Consider the following 20,149-nt stretch of genomic DNA (forward strand, 5'->3'; position numbering starts at 1 on the left):
GCACAATTCTACTTCTAATGTCAGTGGTGCCCCAGGAGGGTTAGAGAAGGAGGAACCTATGGTAATATGTATGTATGGGACAATATGCTGCACTTGGGGCAATAACTGGAGGGTTCCTTCCCCCAAGTGGGAGAATACTGGAAAGGCTCTCTAGTTGGGCGAACATAAAAATCATAGGCTGGTTGGCCATAAAACCTGAGAGATAAATCCATGTGTTTTTTTTTCCAATAGCTATTCTAATAAAGGTTTTACTCCCACCTTGACTTTTAAATTTTAAAACGCCTCCAGCTCTGAAAAAACACTTTTCAGTGGTTGCCAGGTGGAGTGAGACTAGCTGGGTTCATTTAAGAAGACATTGGAGGGTATTAGCTTCCAGTGTTTCTAAATAGTAGGGAGGAGGGCATCCCCCATTCAAGAAAGGTAAGACTTTCTTCTTTCAAATAAAAACCCTCAATACTACCTACTGCTTTTCAATCAATTCCTAGGATTTATCTCAGAGTCTCTACCAGCCGAAGGCTTAATAGTAAAATACCCATGAGACCCTTCGTCGTCTTCCTCAAACTCATGCCTTCATTTAAACACTAAAGCGTTCTTCATCCTTTACCAAGTTCAGAGCCATCCTGCCCTTCCCTTTCACCTCACCTAAGGTGGACCCTCGAGTTCACAGCAGCACCATTTGCAACAGCCAAGACTTGAAATCAGCCCAGGAGCCCCTCAGTAGTCGAGAGGATAAAAAAGCTGTGGTACATCAAGATAATGGAATATTATTCAGCTGTTAAAAAAAAAAAAAGAAGAAGGAAATCTCACCTTTTGAGAGATCATGGATAGACATGAAAGGCATTATGCTAAGTGAAATAAGCCAGTCAGAGAAAGACAAATACCATATGATTTCACTTTACATGGAATTGAATGAACAAAATAAATGAACAAACAGAATGGAAACAGACTCACAGATACAGAGAACAGACAGACAGCTGTCAGAGGGGAGGGGGCCGGGGGCTGGGTGAAATAGGTTGAAGGGATTAAGCAAAAACAAAACACACACACCCTAAAAGCATACTCACAGACACAGACAACAGGGGACCCTAGAGGTAGAGCGAAGTCGATGATCTCCAGGTGTCAGTCCCTCTCAGGGCAGGCAGAACCCGGGATGGAGATTTATTCCACTGCTTCCATTACCCTACCACTCTAATGGACTTCTTCCCTCCCTCTGAAAGGCTTTTCCATATGTCCCTACGTCCCACCCTCCTCGCTCTGACCCAGACTTTAGGAGCTGGCTCAGTGGCCTCTGCACTTTGTCAGGCTGACCTTGAACCGCCGGGACTCGCCTTGCCATCAGCGAGTGGCCGGTGGATTGGCCACTAGGGGGCGTGCGGGCTCCGGGCCGCCCCGGCGGGTTGGCGACGCCCCGAGGGGAGGACCTGCCGCGAGCCGGGCGGAGCGCGGGCCCGGGCGCGGCCACCCAGCCCGGACCGCCCCCCAGGCCAGCCCGGCCCTCTCCCCGCCCCGCACGGGCTGCGAGCGGCCGCCGGTTCCGGGTCCTGTGACCCATCAGGCGGCGTCGCGGGCGCGGCCTCGGCGAAGTTACGACGGCGGGCGGGGGCCGGGCGCCGGGCAGGAGCGGCGGCGAGCGGCCGGCGGGAGGAGCGGGGCCCGGGCGCTGATGGCGGGCGGCGGAGCCGGGGACCTGGGCCGGGGGGCGGTCGCCGCCGCGGTGCCCGAGACCCGCGAGCACCTCTTCAAGGTGCTGGTCATCGGCGAGCTGGGCGTGGGCAAGACCAGCATCATCAAGCGCTACGTCCACCAGCTCTTCTCCCAGCACTACCGGGCCACCATCGGGGTGGACTTCGCGCTCAAGGTCCTCAGCTGGGACAGCCGGACGCTGGTGCGCCTGCAGCTGTGGGACATCGCGGGTGAGCGGCGCCCGAGGCGCGGACACGCGGGGAGCCCGCGGCGGGCGGGCGGCCTCGGGGCAGGGGCGTCCGCCAGGCTCGCCAACCGCCGGGACCCAGGGGCCAGGGGACCCTGCTCGGTCTCCGCTCGTCCTCCGGCCGCGGCCTGGGCGCGCCGGGCACGGTTAGAACAGAGACTAAATCCACGGGGGAGGGACGCGGTCGGGTGGACCCAGGGGGGCAGGACAGTGCGCCGCGCGGGAGCTGGGGAAGTCAGCGGCGGGACCAGGGAAGTCAGTGCAGGGAGCAGGCGCCTGCGGAGATGCTCTGCCCAGTCTGCGGAGGGCCTTCCATATCCCTGGGATGGAAAAGAGCCCTCCACTCCGCTCCGGGCCGGCCTGGCCCCAGGCGAGGAAGCCTAGAGGCCTTTCCAGAAGTTTGAACTCAGAACGTGGACCCTCTCATAAGCACCAGGAGGAGTCCCGGGAGGGGGCCGGCTGCTCCATTCAGCTTCCACCTTCCCAGATGAGAACTGAAGTCCCTGACTTACCCAAAGTTACGCTTCTAGGTAGGGGCACAAGCAACCTCGAGACCAGGTTCCTTTCCCGAAGGTTTTTCACCCTCTGCCTGGGATCCCAGACTCAGCTTCATGAGTGAAACTACCCTCTGCGAGTACTGCTCTCAGTTCTAGGAGAGGCCACCCAGGGGAAGGTTTTGGAAGGCATCTCTGGAAACTTGTTGCTCCTCCTCCTCTCTCTAAACCAGCGCCCCACCCCTGCACCCGCTTCCCCCATCTGTTTTCCTGGCATTTGCTTTCAGCTGTCATTTTGGAGCATAACACCCCTCTCTGAGGGGTACCTCTTCTTGCTCTAATTTGTGAACTCTGGGTGGTGGGGTGGCTGGGATGTGGGTATTAAAAAAGATGTCAACTTTTGGAAAGTTTAAATATGGAAGTGGTATCCTGTTCAATTATTACCGGTGCTAAGAAGCTCAGCATTTGCCTGGGAGCATGTTCAGGGTTGGAGAGGCCATCCTTGATCCTATAAATGCATAAACCGAAGCCCATACCTTCTATGGTCACCCAGCCGGTAGAGGACAGGGACTGTGGGGATGCAGGTCTGTGCACTAGGTAGTGCACTTTCATCCAAAGCTTATTGCATATGGGAAAGTATTGAAAAGTTATAACCCAGGTACTCATTTACTTAAGAACAGACTTCCCAACTTCAGATATGAGAATAAATTTATGTTCATTAGTCCCTCAGAGAAAGGGGGATCATCAGCTGGGTGTTTCGGTTCCAGAAAACCAAAAGTTCGTTTGAAAAGTCATCTTTTGAAGCCAGAGGCTTCTTTCGAAACACTTCCTGCTATTTCATAGAACACTTCTGAACAGTAGCATTGCTTTATGACTGTCCTGGGTCCTAACGGTGGTCGTGCCATGTGATATTCATTCTCCCTGAATCTTCAGGGTAGCTGTAGATTGCCATGAAGGTGATTTTAAACCCCTGTGTAGGAGGCTTGTTGACTTTGCATTAGTCTTCATTTAAATAACGTGGTATTTAGCTATTAAATTATGATTAGGTCCCAGTGCAGGCAAATAAGAGGTTTATACAGCATAGTTGAGTTTTTAATCTTCAAGGAAAAATGCTGATGTTTAGAGACTTGGGAAAGCAAAACATGAGTTTTCTTCCTGGGTATCACCTCTTCCTTTTTCATTCTTCCTTTAAAGATCTATACATCTAGGAAGGGCACATAGTCTTTATTGGATTCTGATACATATCAGCCCAGATAGAATATCCTTGCACTTTTGCCTTAAAACACACACACACACACACACAGGATTCCTGGATGTTAGAGACCATTCAGCCCACCACACACACCAGCAATTAACAAGATTAGACATAAACTTATGAGGTGATGGGAAATTATTAGGGTCACCTTATAAATAAGATTTTCAGAGACGAGAGACAAATATAACTTGGCTTTAACTTAAGGTTTAAAGAGCTACATCGTTAACTGTGTTTGGTTTGGGTATTTGAATCCTAACTCATACCATTGGAATTAAGTAGTAATGATGTAATGAAGGCAAACAGGGGGCCACTCCAAAAAGTTCCCTTGTGGCCAAACATACTTGCCTTATGTAGTAACTAAGTTGAGTCTTTAAATCTCAAAGGATAGAAATAGTCCTTAATTGGAAAAGAGTAAGTAGAGCTGGCCACTTGATATGACTTACCTAAGGTGTGGTGTTATTACGAGCTAATTTTTCTGTTAATTTAGAGTGAGGAAATGTGATAAAGAGATTATGTCCACTCTCTGTACTTGAGAGCTTTGGCAAGTGTGACAGGCAGGAGTTGTCCAAATGCTTTTTGTAAATGCGGCCAAGCAGTTTCAGCTAAACTCTTCAAAATAAGAAAAATAGTGACTCTTGGGTACAGGCCTTAGGAAATCCTTTCTTAACCCATCAAATGAATGTGGCTTTAAAATACAGATGCAGTTTAATATAATTTTTGTGTTAGGCAATTGCTGTCTCTTAACTCATACCTGTTTTGAGACTGCTGCTCAACACATACTGAAATATATTAAAACTAGAGGCCCGATGCACAAAATTTTGTGCACTGGCAGGGGAGGTCCCTCAGCCCAGCCTGCGCCCTCTCGCAGTCTGGGACCCCTCGTTCCTTACCGCCCGCCTGCAGCAAAGGAAGTGGGAGAGGCTCCCACCGCCTCTGCTGCACTTGCCAGTGAGCCCAGCTTCTGGCTGAGCAGCACTCCCCCTGTGGGAGTGCACTGACCACCAGGGAGCAGCTCCTACATTGAGCGTCTGCCCCCTGGTGGTCAGTGCGCATCACAGTGACTGGTTGTTCCGCCATTTGGTCAATTTGCATATTAGGGTTTTATTATATAGGATATTGCAGTCTCTGGCAAGGTGTTAAAGAGAGTTTAATAAACGCATACTAAATTAAGATGTAGCAAGAGATGTCTCTAATCTTCATTTATTATATATTATAGGTGAAGTAGTATTTGACTTACTACTTATTATAAGCTTATTAGCAACTATAGAATTTTCCATGTAGGTTGAATGGCTGGTCTAGGCTAAATCTTTACAAATAAACAAACAAACAAATTTTGTCCATTTATATCTAATATAATTCAGCCTTCATGTATTCATTGAAGTGATTTGAATTTTTAGGAGAGGCAGCTTTTTATCTCTATCCTCCTAGAGTTTTCAGTTGGGCCTGAGAATCAACTTAATGTAAGATAACAGTAGAAATTTACTTAATATAAGTTTTACATGACCCAAGAGCCCTCATAAGGAAATGAAACCCATGTAGCAAAACATAGTTTTTTAAAAAAAAAAAAAAAATTAATTCATTTTTTTAGAGAGGAAGGGAGTAGGGAGAGAGATAGAAACATTGATGAGAGAGAAAAATCAATTGGTTGCCTCCTGCACAGCCCCTATTGGTGATTGACCTCAAAACCTGGGCATGTGCTTCTTGGTGCATGGGTCAACATTCAACCACTGAGCCACACCAACTGGACAAAACATAAATATTTTAATATAAATTGAACAAAAAGATGCCTTTATTTCAAAATAATCCTTATGCCAAGTGGCATTTTGGGTAATCCTTATGCCAAGTGGCAATTTGTTCTATGGCCCAAAGGAGTGTTACTCAGATTTTTATAAAGGAATTTTAATCAAATTCCTTTATAAAAATCTGAGTAACACTCCTTTGGGCCATAGAACAAATCAGCAATAGCCTACTCTGAAGTTCATGTAAATATTATTAACCAAAACATAAAATGCATGCTTGGAAGACATTTTAAATTATATAAACCATACTTAGATTTAGTGTGTATTTTTTTATTCCCATCCTAAATTTGAATGTTGACCTTGATTTTCTTGTTCCAGCTTGTATATCAGCGGTTCTCAACCTTCTGGCCCTTTAAATACAGTTCCTCATGTTGTGACCCAACCATAAAATTATTTTTGTTGCTACTTCATAACTGTAATGTTGCTACTGTTATGAATCGTAATGTAAATATCTGATATGCAGGATGGTCTTAGGCGACCCCTGTGAAAGGGTCGTTCGACCGCCAAAGGGGTCATGACCCACAGGTTGAGAACCGCTGTTTATGTCAATTATTATATCTATTGGCCTCTTCTTGTCGTATTTTATAACTTTTAACCCTTTATGAACAAAATATGGAATATTCCCTCTGACATATTCTTGATATTCAAAATATAATAAAACCAGGGATTATTAATGTTCAAGTTTCTTCTGAATAAGAAGAAGCAGGGCTCTGAGGACTTAGTCTATGTAGTTTTTATAGTCTCTGTTTTAAACAGTGAAAACTACAGTAACTTTCCAAGGGCTTATTGGTGGTCAATTACTTATAACTCATTTATAGGGATTTTAAAAAGATTTACTACATCTGACTCCCGTACAACTTTGCCATCCTCAGTCTTACTCAGGTTCGACTGCTTTACTGAATTACAAGCAAAGCTTATTGTCTCATTTTACATCTTTCAATCTTCCTCAGTATTTGAGTCCTGAGACACTTTTGGGCACCCCAGTCTGCACTGTGCATTCACACTTGTACAGGCAGGATAGGATGGTCAGCATGATAACATATGTGTTACCCATATTGAAATTCCTTGACAATGATATGTCTATTGGCTTTCTTTCTTTCTTTCTTTCTTTCTTTCTTTCTTTCTTTCTTTCTTTCTTTCTTTCTTTTCTTTTCTTTCTTTCTTTCTTTCTTCTGTTACCATTCTTAGTTGCCTCAATTAACCCAAGCAAAAAGATGCTCAGGTTAGGTGTATAGACAGACAGCTGGTAAAAAGTACTAAACTTGACTTTGCTCCCAACCATTTGCCTAATCATTCTATTGTTTGAATTAAATTATAAACTTTTGGAGATCCCATAGTCTAAATACAGTGAGGTGTAGTAACTTGACCAAGAAAACATAGGTATCAGTAGCACTGTACAGAGACAGGTCTCATGACTGAGATATGAAAACAATCAGCTATTAATAATATGTCCGATTTGGGGTTCACTGGTGATATAACAGCGGTATAAACCCTTGTCTAAATTTGCAAATGTTCTGATCATTCTTATATTAAAGTGTATGACTCATATTTTATACCCATTATAATGATCATCTCTTTATGTTATTATCCAGAATGTTCAGTTTTTATACTTCTCTTAATTATTACTTCCAAGGTAGATACTTTTTTGTTTGGCTCTATAATTTTTGTGTGTGTGCATTTCCAAACTATGGGCTTTTGACGATAACAAAACTGTTTGATGGTATATGGTTGCAGAACACACCCAGGAAAAGCAAGGTAATAGATGCTTATCTGGTCGTCTCTGTGACATCACTGATTAAACCAGTAAAGCCATGCATTAGTCTAGAGATGCAGTGTTATTTTCAAATATATTTTAGGAGAACTTTTATCCATCACCTATGTGTTATCCTGATCTTTGAATTTTCTTAAGCTTTTGATATGGAATTTTAATGATTCTTATTCTATTTTTAAGTGTTCCCAGGACTTCATTTTTATTCAGGTATGATGGGGTCTACACATCAGGAGACTATAGCCATTGTAAAAAAGTTTGTTACTTAGGGTTCCCAAGATGAGGGAGCAGGCCTCAGCCTGCAGGACCTCCTTGGTCAGGTGGCAAGATGAGTGAGGGGAAAGCATGGGCAAGAGCCTTGATTGTGGTTTTTGTAGGAGGGGATGCGCAAGGCAGCATAGACAAGCTGAGCAAACTTAAGTTTGGGTAGTTGGAAAGATTTCATTGGGTGGGGCTATAGGGTGGTCCCTAGTTGTCTAATAGCTGGCTATGGGGTGATTTAGGGCCTGAGGATAGAGTCCTAGACTGCAGGAGCCTGCAAACAGGAGGCTGATGGAGGGTATGGACTCTGCATTGGTTGGCTTACATATCAAAGACATACTCTCAGCAAGTTGTCTCTAAGAACTAGCTAACCCTGGGAGGGTCAGTCCTTACCTTAAGTCCACAAGGCCCTAAGATGTCAAAGCTTCATAAAATGTAGAAAATAAAAAGCATGACTAATATATATTTCTAGGCATTTATTAAAATAGATTGAAAGTATACTTGAAAAGAGGAAGACTTTGAAGGTCTTAGATTTGTAACCCCAAAATAGCATATTCTTAAAATAGTAAGGATTTCACACTTAAACAACACTTACCTAATAGAGAGTGGGTAAGTTGACAAGTTTAAGTTGTATTATGGTTGTAGAGATCTTCTCTTGAATGATAAAAATAGTGAAAGCATAAATGTAGGGAAATTTCTGGAGGACATACAAGTTCAAGAAAAAAAAAAAGTGCTTTAGAATTTTATTCAACTATATTGTCAAAAAAGCTTTTTGACTTTTTGCAATCTAGGAGACTAGGAATCTGTAATTTCCTCACTCTTCTTTTGAATGAGATGAACCACATAAAAATAAATGCCTAACAGGGGGTTAATTTAAGGATCTCTGTTGGTCTTTCTAACTGATAGATCACCTTACATTCTCTTCTTCCCATTCTTTACATTAACTTCTATCCAGATATTTGCTTTAAGCATCTTATGCAGTGATTTTTTTTAATTGCTTCTTGAAATTAAGCTAAATCTATTAGGGTGTGTGTGTGTGTGTGTGTGTGTGTGTGTGTGTGTGTGTGTGGCTATATGGTGCCTCCTCCATCAGACTCATGGGAGGTGCTTAAAATGCAGATTATTTAGCATCAAACTGTATCAACAGACTTAGCTTCAAGTGCCAAACATCACCATGAAGTCAGTTATCTCACCTAGTAAGTATGTGGCTGGGCCATCCAAGGTTGGTGAGCAGAGCTATGAAGTTTAATGGACTAAAGCTGATGTTTCACCACTCAGCTATTCCTTGGCCATATTCCATGTTTTTGCGGTTCAATCAAATGTACATGCCTTGCTGCGAGGCCAGCTAGGGAATCCAGGGCTTTTAAAAAAAATTGATATTGCTTCTCCAAATAAAATTCTGTAATGGAATATTGGGGTAGGTAATTAGCAATCCTCCATACTTAGCAAATTAGAATTCCCAGAGGTGAGGCCTGGAAATTTGCAGTTTACCAAGCCCCATGGGTGATCTGATTTATACTAAAGTTGAGGACAGCTGTTATGTCACCAAATTGCAGGGATAGGGGATGGACCCAGATATTTCTGCATCAAAGGGTATGTTATCCCCCTATCATTTTACATAGGGCTCAGTGGTTGAGTGTTGACCCATGAATCAAGAGGTCACCGGTTCCATTCCTAGTCAGGACACATGCCTGGGTTGTGGACTCAGTCCCCAGTAAGGACCATGCAGAAGGCAGCCTATCAATGATGTTTCCTTCTCATCTCATGTTTCTCTATATATATCCCTCACTCTTCCTCTCTCTCTAAAAAAATAAATAAAAACACATTAAAAAATAAAATCAGAGAAATGAATGGAATTGTGTTATAACATGTAACTCCTTTTACCTTCTTGGTAGTACAGTATTAAACTGAAATTCAGTGCATATCAAATTTACACTCAGATGGTGCTAATTTGATGCATTATCTTTTAAACTTCTTTTACTGAGAATAATACACTTATTTTATGGAAAATTATGCAAGTCAGTGCAGGGGACAGGGGGAATGTGCAAGTAGCAGTACAGTCTATCTCACATCGCTTTATTGGTTACTATTATGGTAGTTGTTTAAGAAATTTTTTTACTTTTAACAGTACCTATAATTCTAACATGTTAAATACTAGAGTGTAATGCTGGGGCAAGTTTATAATAGCTTGATAAATTAGTAGCACAATGAGTCATAAACTTGATGCCTAAAAATAGAAAAAATACTCATGTGGTTACGAATTATAGCCCTCCTACATGTAAAACCCAAGACACATTACAACATCACATTATTACCTAAATCAAGCTGTATAAAGTGTTAAATGGACATATAATCCTCCTTTTAGAACCAATGATTGGACTTAAAGTTTGGGTCTTGATCTATCAGCCGCCAACCATATCAGCTTGTTAGAAGAGCTTCATCTCTGAAGTGCACAATGAGATTTAAGGATTTTTGTAAACGGTTTTACATGCACTAATTAGAAATTATGCATTTTCATACAATCACCTTGAGCAAGAATATGTAGCTCAGTGATACTCAGTGCGTGGGAAAAACTAAGCACTTATACTTGGAAAAGTAGGCACCAATTGTTCTAGTTCTTGATTTGATTTGTCATTGTGAAATTTATATTTTTAGTTTCAAACAGCATTAAGAAACATTTAGATTATTTAGTAAGTAGGGTGTGAACATAAACTATTGAGACAAACCTTAACAAACTAAAGGAAACCAGTGATTAAAATCATAAGAGAAAGCATCTCTGGCCTGTATTAGGGCTGTGCTATGGTACTTACTGCCTTGGGTCTGTTGGGAAACATGGGGACATATGGAGCAGTGTATATCCAGAAAATATTTGGCTAACAGATCAGATAGCACACTAGATAACCAACCAGCCTAGGATATTTGAAGAACTTTATTTCCCTGGGGTTTTATTTTCTCGGCTACAAAATAAGAGAGGTTTGGCTAGATAATACAGGTTGTTGTCTTCCAGTTATAATATTGTCCACTTAAGTGTTTTGTCAGAAAAGCATGAAAGTGTTCTCCTCCCTCCAGTAAGAAATAGCCACAGGACTGGTCAAAGAAGTTGGTGCTGCTTAAGAGTTCTCCTACCATCTGAACTACTTCCTCAGACCTATTAAGAGGAAGATCTCTCGCCCAGTCAGTGTGGCTCAATGGTTGAGTGTCCACCCATGAACCAGCAGGTCATGGTCTGATTCCTGGTCAGGGAAACATGCCAGGGTTTTGGGCAGGATCCCCAATAAGGAGTGTGTAGGAGATAACCGATCAATGATTCTCTCTCATCATTGATGTTTCTAACCCTCTCTCCTCCATTCCTCTCTCTGAAATCAATAAAATAAAATGAAATAAAAAAGAGGAAGATCTCCCAGGTCCTGCTGAGTTTCCATATTGCTGTAAACTTTGATTTTTAACAGACCCACACCACACAAAACAGTACTTATGCAGCTGTCTTTGTAGTGAATAACTGTGGCTTTCTTCTCTGCCCAGTCCTCTCCTGTCACAGGACACAACCCAGGAGCTTTCAGTGTTGCAGGAATTTCACTTATGTATTTGTGGAAAGTAGAATCTCAGGATAATAAAGATTTTTGGGGACTAAACTTATTCTATCCTTCCATTATTCCATCAAGCAATATCTAAAATTACATAATGGCATAGTAGAATTTCAAGTAGAAATATATTAATTCAGGGTAGCTTTGCATTTGTTACTATCAATAAAATGTAGATAAAGCATGTTTTTCATCATGTGTTTTACTGGAAAATGTCCTATCACAGTGTTTTTAACATTGGTCAGAGTTATAAATCTCAGATTAGTGTTGATTGCCACTCATGTTTTCTTAGTCCTCTCCTCTGTAACTTGGCCGATTGAAGATATAAGCTTTAAAAGTCAAGGCAACTGCAAGTTCAGAATGGCTGGCATCATATTTCCATAGGTGTGTGGGAGTCAGGAGACCCAGGTTCGAGTCCCATCTTCTTTAGTCATTGCTACTGAATCCTGGTCAAGCAGCTCTTTGTGTGTTTTTTCATCTGTCAGATGAAGATAAGGACCTTTCTACTCCAAGAATAGTGTGATATCAGATAGTAAGAGCATGCTCTGCAAAGTCCTATATGATATGGTAGGCAGTAGATTTTTTTTCCCCAAAATTTTTAACCTTTAAATTATTTTAAAAGTACAATATTTGAAGAACTCTGTAATTTGATCCTTCTCTTAATAGCACAACCATGGTGCCACTTTTTGTTCTAAAGTAGTAGGTTTGCATGTGTCTTAAAAAAGAGCAATCTTGTATATCGAGTCAAAATCCGGTGGAGATGTGAAGGAAAGATAAATTTTGAGCATGAAATCTTTTATCTCATGTCCAGTCCTAATCTTTTTCGTTAGCATTTAACCCACTATACTTATCTTCTTCCTGCAAGCTTCATTTTCTCCTATTCTTGTCTCTTCTTCCTCTATTCCCAGCTTTCTTTTTTTCCCTTTAGTACCTCTCTTCTCTTAGACCCAGGGGAGAGGAAAGTGATGGACTCTGTACTTTAAATACTGACCTTGATGGTTATGGAGACTGTGTTGTACAGGGGCAGAACAAAAATGAGTTACTTGTGTACTCAGGCCACATGATCAGCCACTCTGCTTTGTGAGTCAGCTCTGTGTGTATGTCCTTAATCTCACAGTTTATGTTGCTGTGGAATGGGAGATATGTGTTTATAGCATTATTCTTAGGGTCAGAGGGGTTTTATCTAAATTGGGACCCTGTTTAAATTAGGAATGTTTAACCTCTATTATATTTTTTTCTAGGGCAGGAGCGGTTTGGCAACATGACCCGAGTCTACTATAAAGAAGCTGTTGGTGCTTTTGTAGTCTTTGATATATCGAGAGGTTCCACATTTGAGGCCGTCTTAAAATGGAAAAGTGACCTGGATAGTAAAGTCCATCTTCCAAGTGGTGACCCTATTCCTGCTGTTCTCTTAGCTAATAAATGTGACCAGAAAAAGGAAGGTAGCCAGATTCCTGCCCAGATGGACCAGTTCTGCAAAGAACATGGCTTCACTGGATGGTTTGAAACCTCCGCAAAGGTGAGATCTGTTTTGCCTGAGTATCCGCTCTGCTGTGAGCTTGTAAATATAAAGTATTTAGGTGGACTTCGGTGAGTGCTGGTTGGAAGCCTGGAAAAAAGTTCAGTCAACAGCAGCAATGCTTAATGCTTTCAAAATTGGTTTGTGGGAGGTGAACAGGAAAGATTTCACATTAAAATGAAAATGAGCTATTATTCAGAGTAAATAACAAATACCATTTTCTGTGAGCTGAGTCTTTAAAGGAAGTCTCATGCACCTAGAGTTTATGGGATGAAGCACAAGCATTTTTTTAATTTTTCCAGAAGGCTAACAAACCTAGGACCATGTCGCTGGTAAAGATGTAGTTCATGTGCAAGGCTAGCAAAGGCATTGAAAAAGTCAGAGAATGAATTTGGATGATATTTGACGAGTTTTATATTAACTGTATGAAATAATTTGAACGAGAAGAAAGTATCAATATTTGTGACAAGTTTCTTCATGAATAGTAGAGTGAGAATTTTTCTTTGACCCATATGGGAAGCTGGATAAAATGTTTTTTTGATCTTAATGGTGTGGTAGCTCAGTTGGTTAGAGTGTTGTCCCAATGTGCTAAGGTTGCAGGTTCGCTCCCTAGTCAGGGCACATACAAGCATCAACCAACGAATGCATAAATAAGCTGAGTAAGTTGATGTTTCTCTCTCTCTCTTTCCCTCCCTCCCTCTATCCCAGTGATGGCGAACCTATGACACACGCGTGTCAGAGGTGACACGCGAACTCATTTTTTTGGTTGATTTTTCTTTGTTAAATGGCATTTAAATATATAAAATAAATATCAAAAATATAAATCTTTGTTTTACTGTGGTTGCAAATATCAAAAAATTTCTATATGTGACACGGCACCAGAGTTAAGTTAGGGTTTTTCAAAATGCTGACACGCCGAGCTCAAAAGGTTCGCCATCACTGCTCTATCCCTCTCTCCCTTCCTCTCTTTCTCAAACCAATAAATAAAATAAACACACACACAAGCCACTTTTGAAAGCCTTAACAGCCTAGATATACAAGAAAGCAAAGGTGAAAATCACAAGCACAAAGTATTGGAGGGTGGAGGGTGCTTGTTTATGTGTGTTGGAAGTTTCACTTTAGAGGTCAAATAGCAATCAGACTTATGTTTGAGAAACTCTGTGATGACAAACTCAAAACCATAAGTTTGGTGTAATCCTAGCACAATTCCTGGTTTTAGTATGCCTTCTGTGAATTTCCTATTTATATATTTTAAAAAAGCATTGTACTTACTAATCACCTACGTACTACCAGGTTGTTTTTAGCTTCACCCAAAACTCACTCTAAAAGTGGAAGATTGTTTGGTGCCTCTTATGATCAGAATAACATTGAGTGATGATGGAGTCATGGGGAAAAATAGTGTCCACTGGAGGTTAAACAGAGAGGTAAACATAGAAATAGATCTGGATGTGCATATGGATACACACAAGTATCTACTGTATGTCTGTTGAGAGGGCTTAGAAGCAATGACACCACAGAACCAATAGCTTACAGAGTTCTCAGTAATTTTAAATGCTGCTGTTCTCCAATAAAAAGAACCAGGGTTTCCTGGAGAAATGACTGGTTTCAGGACCATGGGACAAGCAAGTAAAGACATGCCTGAGATATTTTGTGGTGCCAGAAAGTAAGAAACACAAAGTGTGATGGAGACATGTCACAAAGGCACAGGAGCCTACCTATAGGAGCCCCCTTATCTAAGACAATTTGAGCAACAAAGTAAATAACATTGTAATATTATGTACACAGAATAAAATAATAATCTGTGATATGAATAAATAAGTGGTAGAGAAGAGAATTTACAGCTGATAAATATAGAAGGAATTATGGAAATAGGAAATCACCATTAAACACCACAGCAATAATTGTTTTAGGGAAGAATTGATTGAAGCTAAAATTAATGGGAAAAAGTATGGTGAAACATAGGATATTTACATATTTTATTTACTAAATACATAGAAAAGAAGAGGAATCTTTCAGGGAGAAACCTGAGAGATAGAACTTTAAGCGAGTGGGCCTCATACACTGACAAAGACATCACTCATGCCTTATTCCTGTCCAAAATGCATAACGAACTTAATACCAAGGAAGCATCAAGCAGACCCAAATTAAGGGATATTCTCTGGCCAGTACTCTCTGAGAATGTCAAGTTCATGAAAGTAAGGAGACTAAGGAACTGTTCCAGATTAAAGGAGACAGGAGACATGACCACAAAATTCAGCTGCTCACCTGGACAATTGGTATAATTTGAATAAGGTTGATAGAATAATGCTGATAATACTATTATCTAATTTCCTGATTTTGATAGTTGTACTCCATTTATCTAAGATGTTGACATTTGAGGAATATGGGTGAAGGGTGTTTAGGAATTTTTACTATTATTGCAATGTTTTTGTAAATACAATTATTTTAAAATATTAAGTTAAATATTTTAAAAATCACAGATTTTGCTATGTGTTACTGATTGTCTACTTGATGACAACTTATAAATCTATTACACAAATGTGATAGGTAGTGATTCCTTAGGATAGTGTTAATGGACATCACACCTAAAACATTGTTTCAGGTCAATTTACATATGACATCTAAAATTAATTATTCACTAATAATACAGGAGAGGGGGCATGAGGACTATATAAATCAACTAAGTCCAGGGCCTGTCTCGTGCTGCCTGACACGGAACTGGGCTGACCAGAGGTTTAAGCAGACCAGGAAGAGCCTCTGGACAGGGAAAACTCCTGCAAGGATTGATGAATAGCTCCTCACTCGTACATTACCGTTTACCCATACCTTAAAGCAGTGGTTCTCAACCTTCTGGCCCTTTAAATACAGTTCCTCATGTTGTGACCCAACCATAAAATTACTTTCGTTGCTACTTCATAACTGTAACGTTGCTACTGTTATGAATCGTAATGTAAATATCTGATATGCAGGATGGTCTTAGGCGACCCCTGTGAAAGGGTCATTGGACTGCCAAAGGGGTCGCGACCCACAGGTTGAGAACCGCTGCCTTAAAGGGAAAGCACAAGGTCACAAAATATACCTAGTAATGGTTAAAGTTAATCCCAACTTTTCCCCACTCTCTGTTTCCCCATAGCAGCAATTTTCCATAGAAACTATAACCAGATATAACAGATATAAGCTTAACCTCTAGAGATGGTTGGAGTCTCTTCTTCTCTCGTGAGACTCCACAAGAGAAGGAAACAAGAATACTCTGTGGAGTGGCTTTTCCTGCTTGTCCTCTCTGCTCATAAACCTGCTTTTCCACGTTAACCTCTTCTCTGTCTGGCTCATGTCTTGAATTCTTACCTGTGCGGAGCCAAGAACCCCTCTGGCATCACTCAGAGATGGGGGAGCAACATGATGGATTTATCCTATTTTAATATGGTGTGGCCCCTTGACCTTTTTCTTCATAATATATCCAGAATACTTGAATTAGATGTTCAAGGGCAGGGATGTTTTTCATTTCATTGCTTCCATTTATGTGCGTGGCAACCCAGAGGGGGGTGAATATTTATTTGCAACCATCAAAATAGTTTTTTGAACCTCAGTGGCAAAAAGTTTAAAATAGGAACATCCTAAAGGGTGATCTTTTGTAAAAAGAAGAGGGTTCCATAGCCACATTACTCAGTAGCACTGAGCTCTTGGCTAACACTGTAGTGTTGGAGAAGCTGATAGCTGGGTACTTACAGTGTCCCCAATGAGGAACTTTCCTAGTTCCTGTGAATATTCTTCAAGTGTTATTCTGTGGATTAATCCTCAGAATTGATCCTGTTCCTTATTTCTGCTCTACAGGACAACATCAACATAGAGGAAGCAGCCCGCTTCCTGGTGGAGAACATTCTCATGAACCAGCAAAGCTTTCCCAATGAAGACAACGATGGGGACAGAATTAAACTGCACGAGAAGGCCTTGCCAGCAGAGAGCAAATCCCAGTGTTGCTGACGTGGCTTCAGCTCCTCTCCTGCTCACCAGATGCAGCCTGACTTGATTTCTCCATTTGGAGCAAATTCCTGAGAAAGGATTGAGGTGGTGGATGGCCTGCTCTGTGATCTTCCCAGAGCTGTGCTTAACGTGACCATGAAGGCACTCTGGGAGCCTTAGCTGAAGTGGGTGTCGGTGTCTATCCTGAGCATGGCTCTACACCTTAGAGTGAGCACTTGGACCTCTCTTGTTGTTGCTGCTGCCGTCAGGTGCAGGATAATGTTTACATCCTTCTTAACATCTTTGAAAATGACAATGCTCAGGATTTGGTACGAGTTTCAAGTTGTGGCTCTTAGTGTAAGCGCTGGGGTGGTAATAAACTTTCCCAGCAGTCTTAGAGTAATTGTACGAGCCTATATTTTTGTATTTTATCTTCACTTTTGAGGGAGGCTTTTAGACTGTTAGCCACATAAGGCTTGAAGTTTCTGTTTAGCAAGGTTTTCTCCCTCAAAACTTCTAACTGGAGCTAGTTTTATCAGATCTATAAAAGTCATGGTCAAGGAAAGAAGTTATTCAAAGATTAGATCCAAGTTTCCATAGTATGAATTGTGAGAGAAACAAGGTCGTGTGGTTTTATATAAAGTTCTGGGCACTTAAAATATAATACACAAGGAAGATACATCTGGCTCACAATATTTGTATTACCATTCAGTCCAATTAAGAACAGAATAAATATTTTGACTGATGTCTTTGTTTTGAATTAATGTAGCTCTACCAGGTAATATGGGGTATATTTTTATGCCTTAGAAAACTCTGTCTGTTTACTTTTACTTTTATTGTTAAGGAATTAATGATAATCATGTGAAAGGTGCAACTTCTCTTTTTCAGAGGGATATTTAAAGGTGTTTGTGACATAATCCAAAGCTAATGTGAAATGAGGTATGAAAAAAAATGTCTTATACATTATTATGAACTTGGATATGAATGATCCATGCATTTATTAATAGCAGGAAAAAAAAGCTAGCACAGAATTACACTTGATCTGAGAGACACAGAATTATACTTGATCTGGGAATAAATAGTAGTCATGGTCCGTAAAATGGAGCTCATTCTTCTCACCAACTGAGCTTTGCCTGGGAATCACAAATACGTTTACACTAGAGGCCCAGTGCACAATTCGTGCATGGCCGGGGGGAGGGGCCTTGGGTGGTTGACAGGCCTGCCCTGTGCCCTGGCCGAACTCCAGTCGAACTCCTGGTTAAGGGGACAATTTGCATATTACCCTTTTATTATATAGGATGTTACATTTTTAAGTAACTCTTTGGCCTTTTCTGACATGTATTCAAGGTCCTTGAGAAATCTGGCAGAGGCTTATTTAGCATTCAAACCAATTTACATACATAAAGAGAGAAAGAACCTACAAGTTTCAAATGAAATACTCTCAGAAAGGGTGGGGAGGAGGCAGGGGTGGATAAAGTCTCTTCCCTTATTTTCAACAGGGAAAATTAAGCCTTATTTTTAATTTGTATTTTCCGTTACTATCAACCCAGGATAAACACTTGCTTATGTGTACAAGGGAGAATATAGAGAAGCCCATCACTTGCATATACATGCAAAAAAACAAAAGTTAACAGTAGCAATAGTAAATAACAATCACTAAATGCTTAGCTGTAGGGGAAAAATAAAATGCACAAGTGTTTGTTATTAAAAAACAAAGTTTAGCCAAGTAAATTAGAAGGTCTAATTGTCTGTATTAAACAATCATGAGTCCAGCAGCATCCCATTGAGCAAGTAGAAGAGTTCTCCAAAGGGCTATAAAAAAGGGACAGTTTTAATAAGAAAGGGAGCTATTAACAAAAGAAGAGAAAGGATCATTTTTAGACCAAGACATTTTGGGGGAGTGGTGGACAGCCGGAGTTTTTTATATGTAAATTGCCTCGTTTTTCAATGGGAGATGGGGGCTGGGGATGAGAAGGCACAGGTCACACATTACCTCATGGACCAGAGAATTTTGGAGTGGTTAACAAAGATTACCTTTCTGAGAGGGACTGAAACAGCAATAGGTCAGGTATTAAATCTAAGTTTGGTGTCATAGGCTTTAGCATAAGTGATGGTATTTGGGGCCTGTGGTTTGCTCTTTAACAATACCCATACAAGGAGATACTGTGCAGCAGTATAGTAGCATTTAAATAAAAATGTGTGTTAAAAATTAAAGGCTGTGTGAGCCATTCAGAAAGATAAATACCAAATTCCTTATTGCAATTACCTCAAGTAAAGGCTAGAATTGTGGGTGTTGGTCAAAGCTGACTTGGGTTTTTTAGATAAGGTTTACATTTTTATGGTACAGTTTCATTTTAAACCTATCAGTATATTCCCTGCACTGTCACTGAAATCAAAAGGAGCCTTCCAATTGGGAACATAATACTTTTAAAATTTAAAAAACACTTTTTTTCCTCATTTATTTATTGGTCTTCCTTTACAATCAACACTTTGAAGGTTTTTTAAAAATTTTTTATTGTTTAAAGTATTACATATAGTATCACATACTTCTCCTTTTTCCCCCATTGACCTCTCCCTGGCCACCCCCAACCCCTAGCACATGCCCTCACCCCCCTGCTGTCTGTGTCCATTGGTTATGTTTATATGCATGCACACAAGTCCTTTGGTTGATCTCTTACTGTCCCTCCCATCTGCTGCCTTCCCTCTCTGGATCTATTTTTGTTCATCAGTTTATGTTCATTATATTCCACAAATGAGTGAGATCATGTGATACTTATCTTTCTCTGCCTGGCTTATTTCGCTTAGCATAATACTCTCCATGTCTATCCATGCTGTTATGAATGGTAAGAGTTCTTTCTTTTTTACAGCAGCATAGTATTCCACTGTGTAGATGTACCACAGATTTTCAATCCATTCATCTGCTGAAGGGCACTTGGGCTGTTTCCAATCTTAGCCATTGTAAATTGTGCTGCTATGAACATAGGGGTGTATATATTCCTCCTCACTGGGGTTTCTGATTTCTTGGGATATATTCCTAGAAGTGGGATCACTGGGTCAAATGGGAGTTCCATTTTTAACTTTTTGAGGAAACTCCATACTGTTTTCCACAGTGGCTGCACCAGTCTGCATTCCCACCAGCAGTGCACGAGGGTTCCTTTTTCTCCACATCCTCACCAGCACTTTCGTTTGTTGATTTGTTGATGATAGCCATTCTGACAGGTGTGAAATGGTATCTCATTGTTTTGATTTGCATTTCTCGGATGATTAGTGACTTTGAGCATGTTTTCACATGTCTCTTGGCCTTCTGTATGTTCACTTTCGAAAAGTGTCTAAGTCCTTTGCCCATTTTTTTTTGAATGGGTTGTTTATCTTCCTTTTGTTAAGATGTATGAGTTCTCTATAAATTTTGGAGATTAGACCCTTATCGGAGATAACATTGGCAAATATGTTCTCCCATGCAATGGGCTTTCTTGTTTTGTTGGTTTCTTTTTCTGTTCAGAAGCTTTTTATTTTGATGTAGTCCCATTTGTGTATTTTCTCCTTAGTCTCCATTGCCCTAGGGGGTTGTATCATTAAAGATAT

At 40.8% G+C, this 20,149-nt stretch overlaps 1 protein-coding gene across 2 annotated transcripts; it reads left to right on the forward strand.

Annotated features, from left to right (window-relative positions):
• The first annotated feature begins 1,573 nt into the window (after nt 1-1,573).
• RAB32 (RAB32, member RAS oncogene family) lies at nt 1,574-17,316 on the forward strand. Of its 2 annotated transcripts, none has more exons than XM_036316459.1 (3): nt 1,574-1,913; nt 12,330-12,607; nt 16,439-17,316. In XM_036316459.1, exons 1-3 carry the CDS (start codon nt 1,664-1,666, stop codon nt 16,586-16,588), a joined length of 678 nt encoding a protein of 225 aa, XP_036172352.1. In that variant the 5' UTR covers nt 1,574-1,663; the 3' UTR covers nt 16,589-17,316. The 2 variants fall into 2 exon arrangements, with proteins under 2 accessions (XP_036172352.1, XP_036172353.1); XM_036316460.1 differs by lacking the exon at nt 1,574-1,913 and adding an exon at nt 1,966-2,460.
• Nucleotides 17,317-20,149: the final 2,833 nt, after the last annotated feature.

The sequence above is a fragment of the Myotis myotis genome, unplaced genomic scaffold, assembly GCF_014108235.1.
Source record: "Myotis myotis isolate mMyoMyo1 unplaced genomic scaffold, mMyoMyo1.p scaffold_m19_p_7, whole genome shotgun sequence".
NCBI classification, from domain to species: domain Eukaryota; kingdom Metazoa; phylum Chordata; class Mammalia; order Chiroptera; family Vespertilionidae; genus Myotis; species Myotis myotis.

Coding starts and splice junctions, on each gene's coding strand:
- RAB32 (XM_036316459.1), top strand. CDS start 1,664: ATGGCGGGCGGCGGAGCCGGGGACCTGGGCCGGGGGGCGGTCGCCGCC. Junction 1,914..12,329: donor GCAGCTGTGGGACATCGCGG/GTGAGCGGCGCC, acceptor ATTTTTTTCTAG/GGCAGGAGCGGTTTGGCAAC. Junction 12,608..16,438: donor GGTTTGAAACCTCCGCAAAG/GTGAGATCTGTT, acceptor TCTGCTCTACAG/GACAACATCAACATAGAGGA.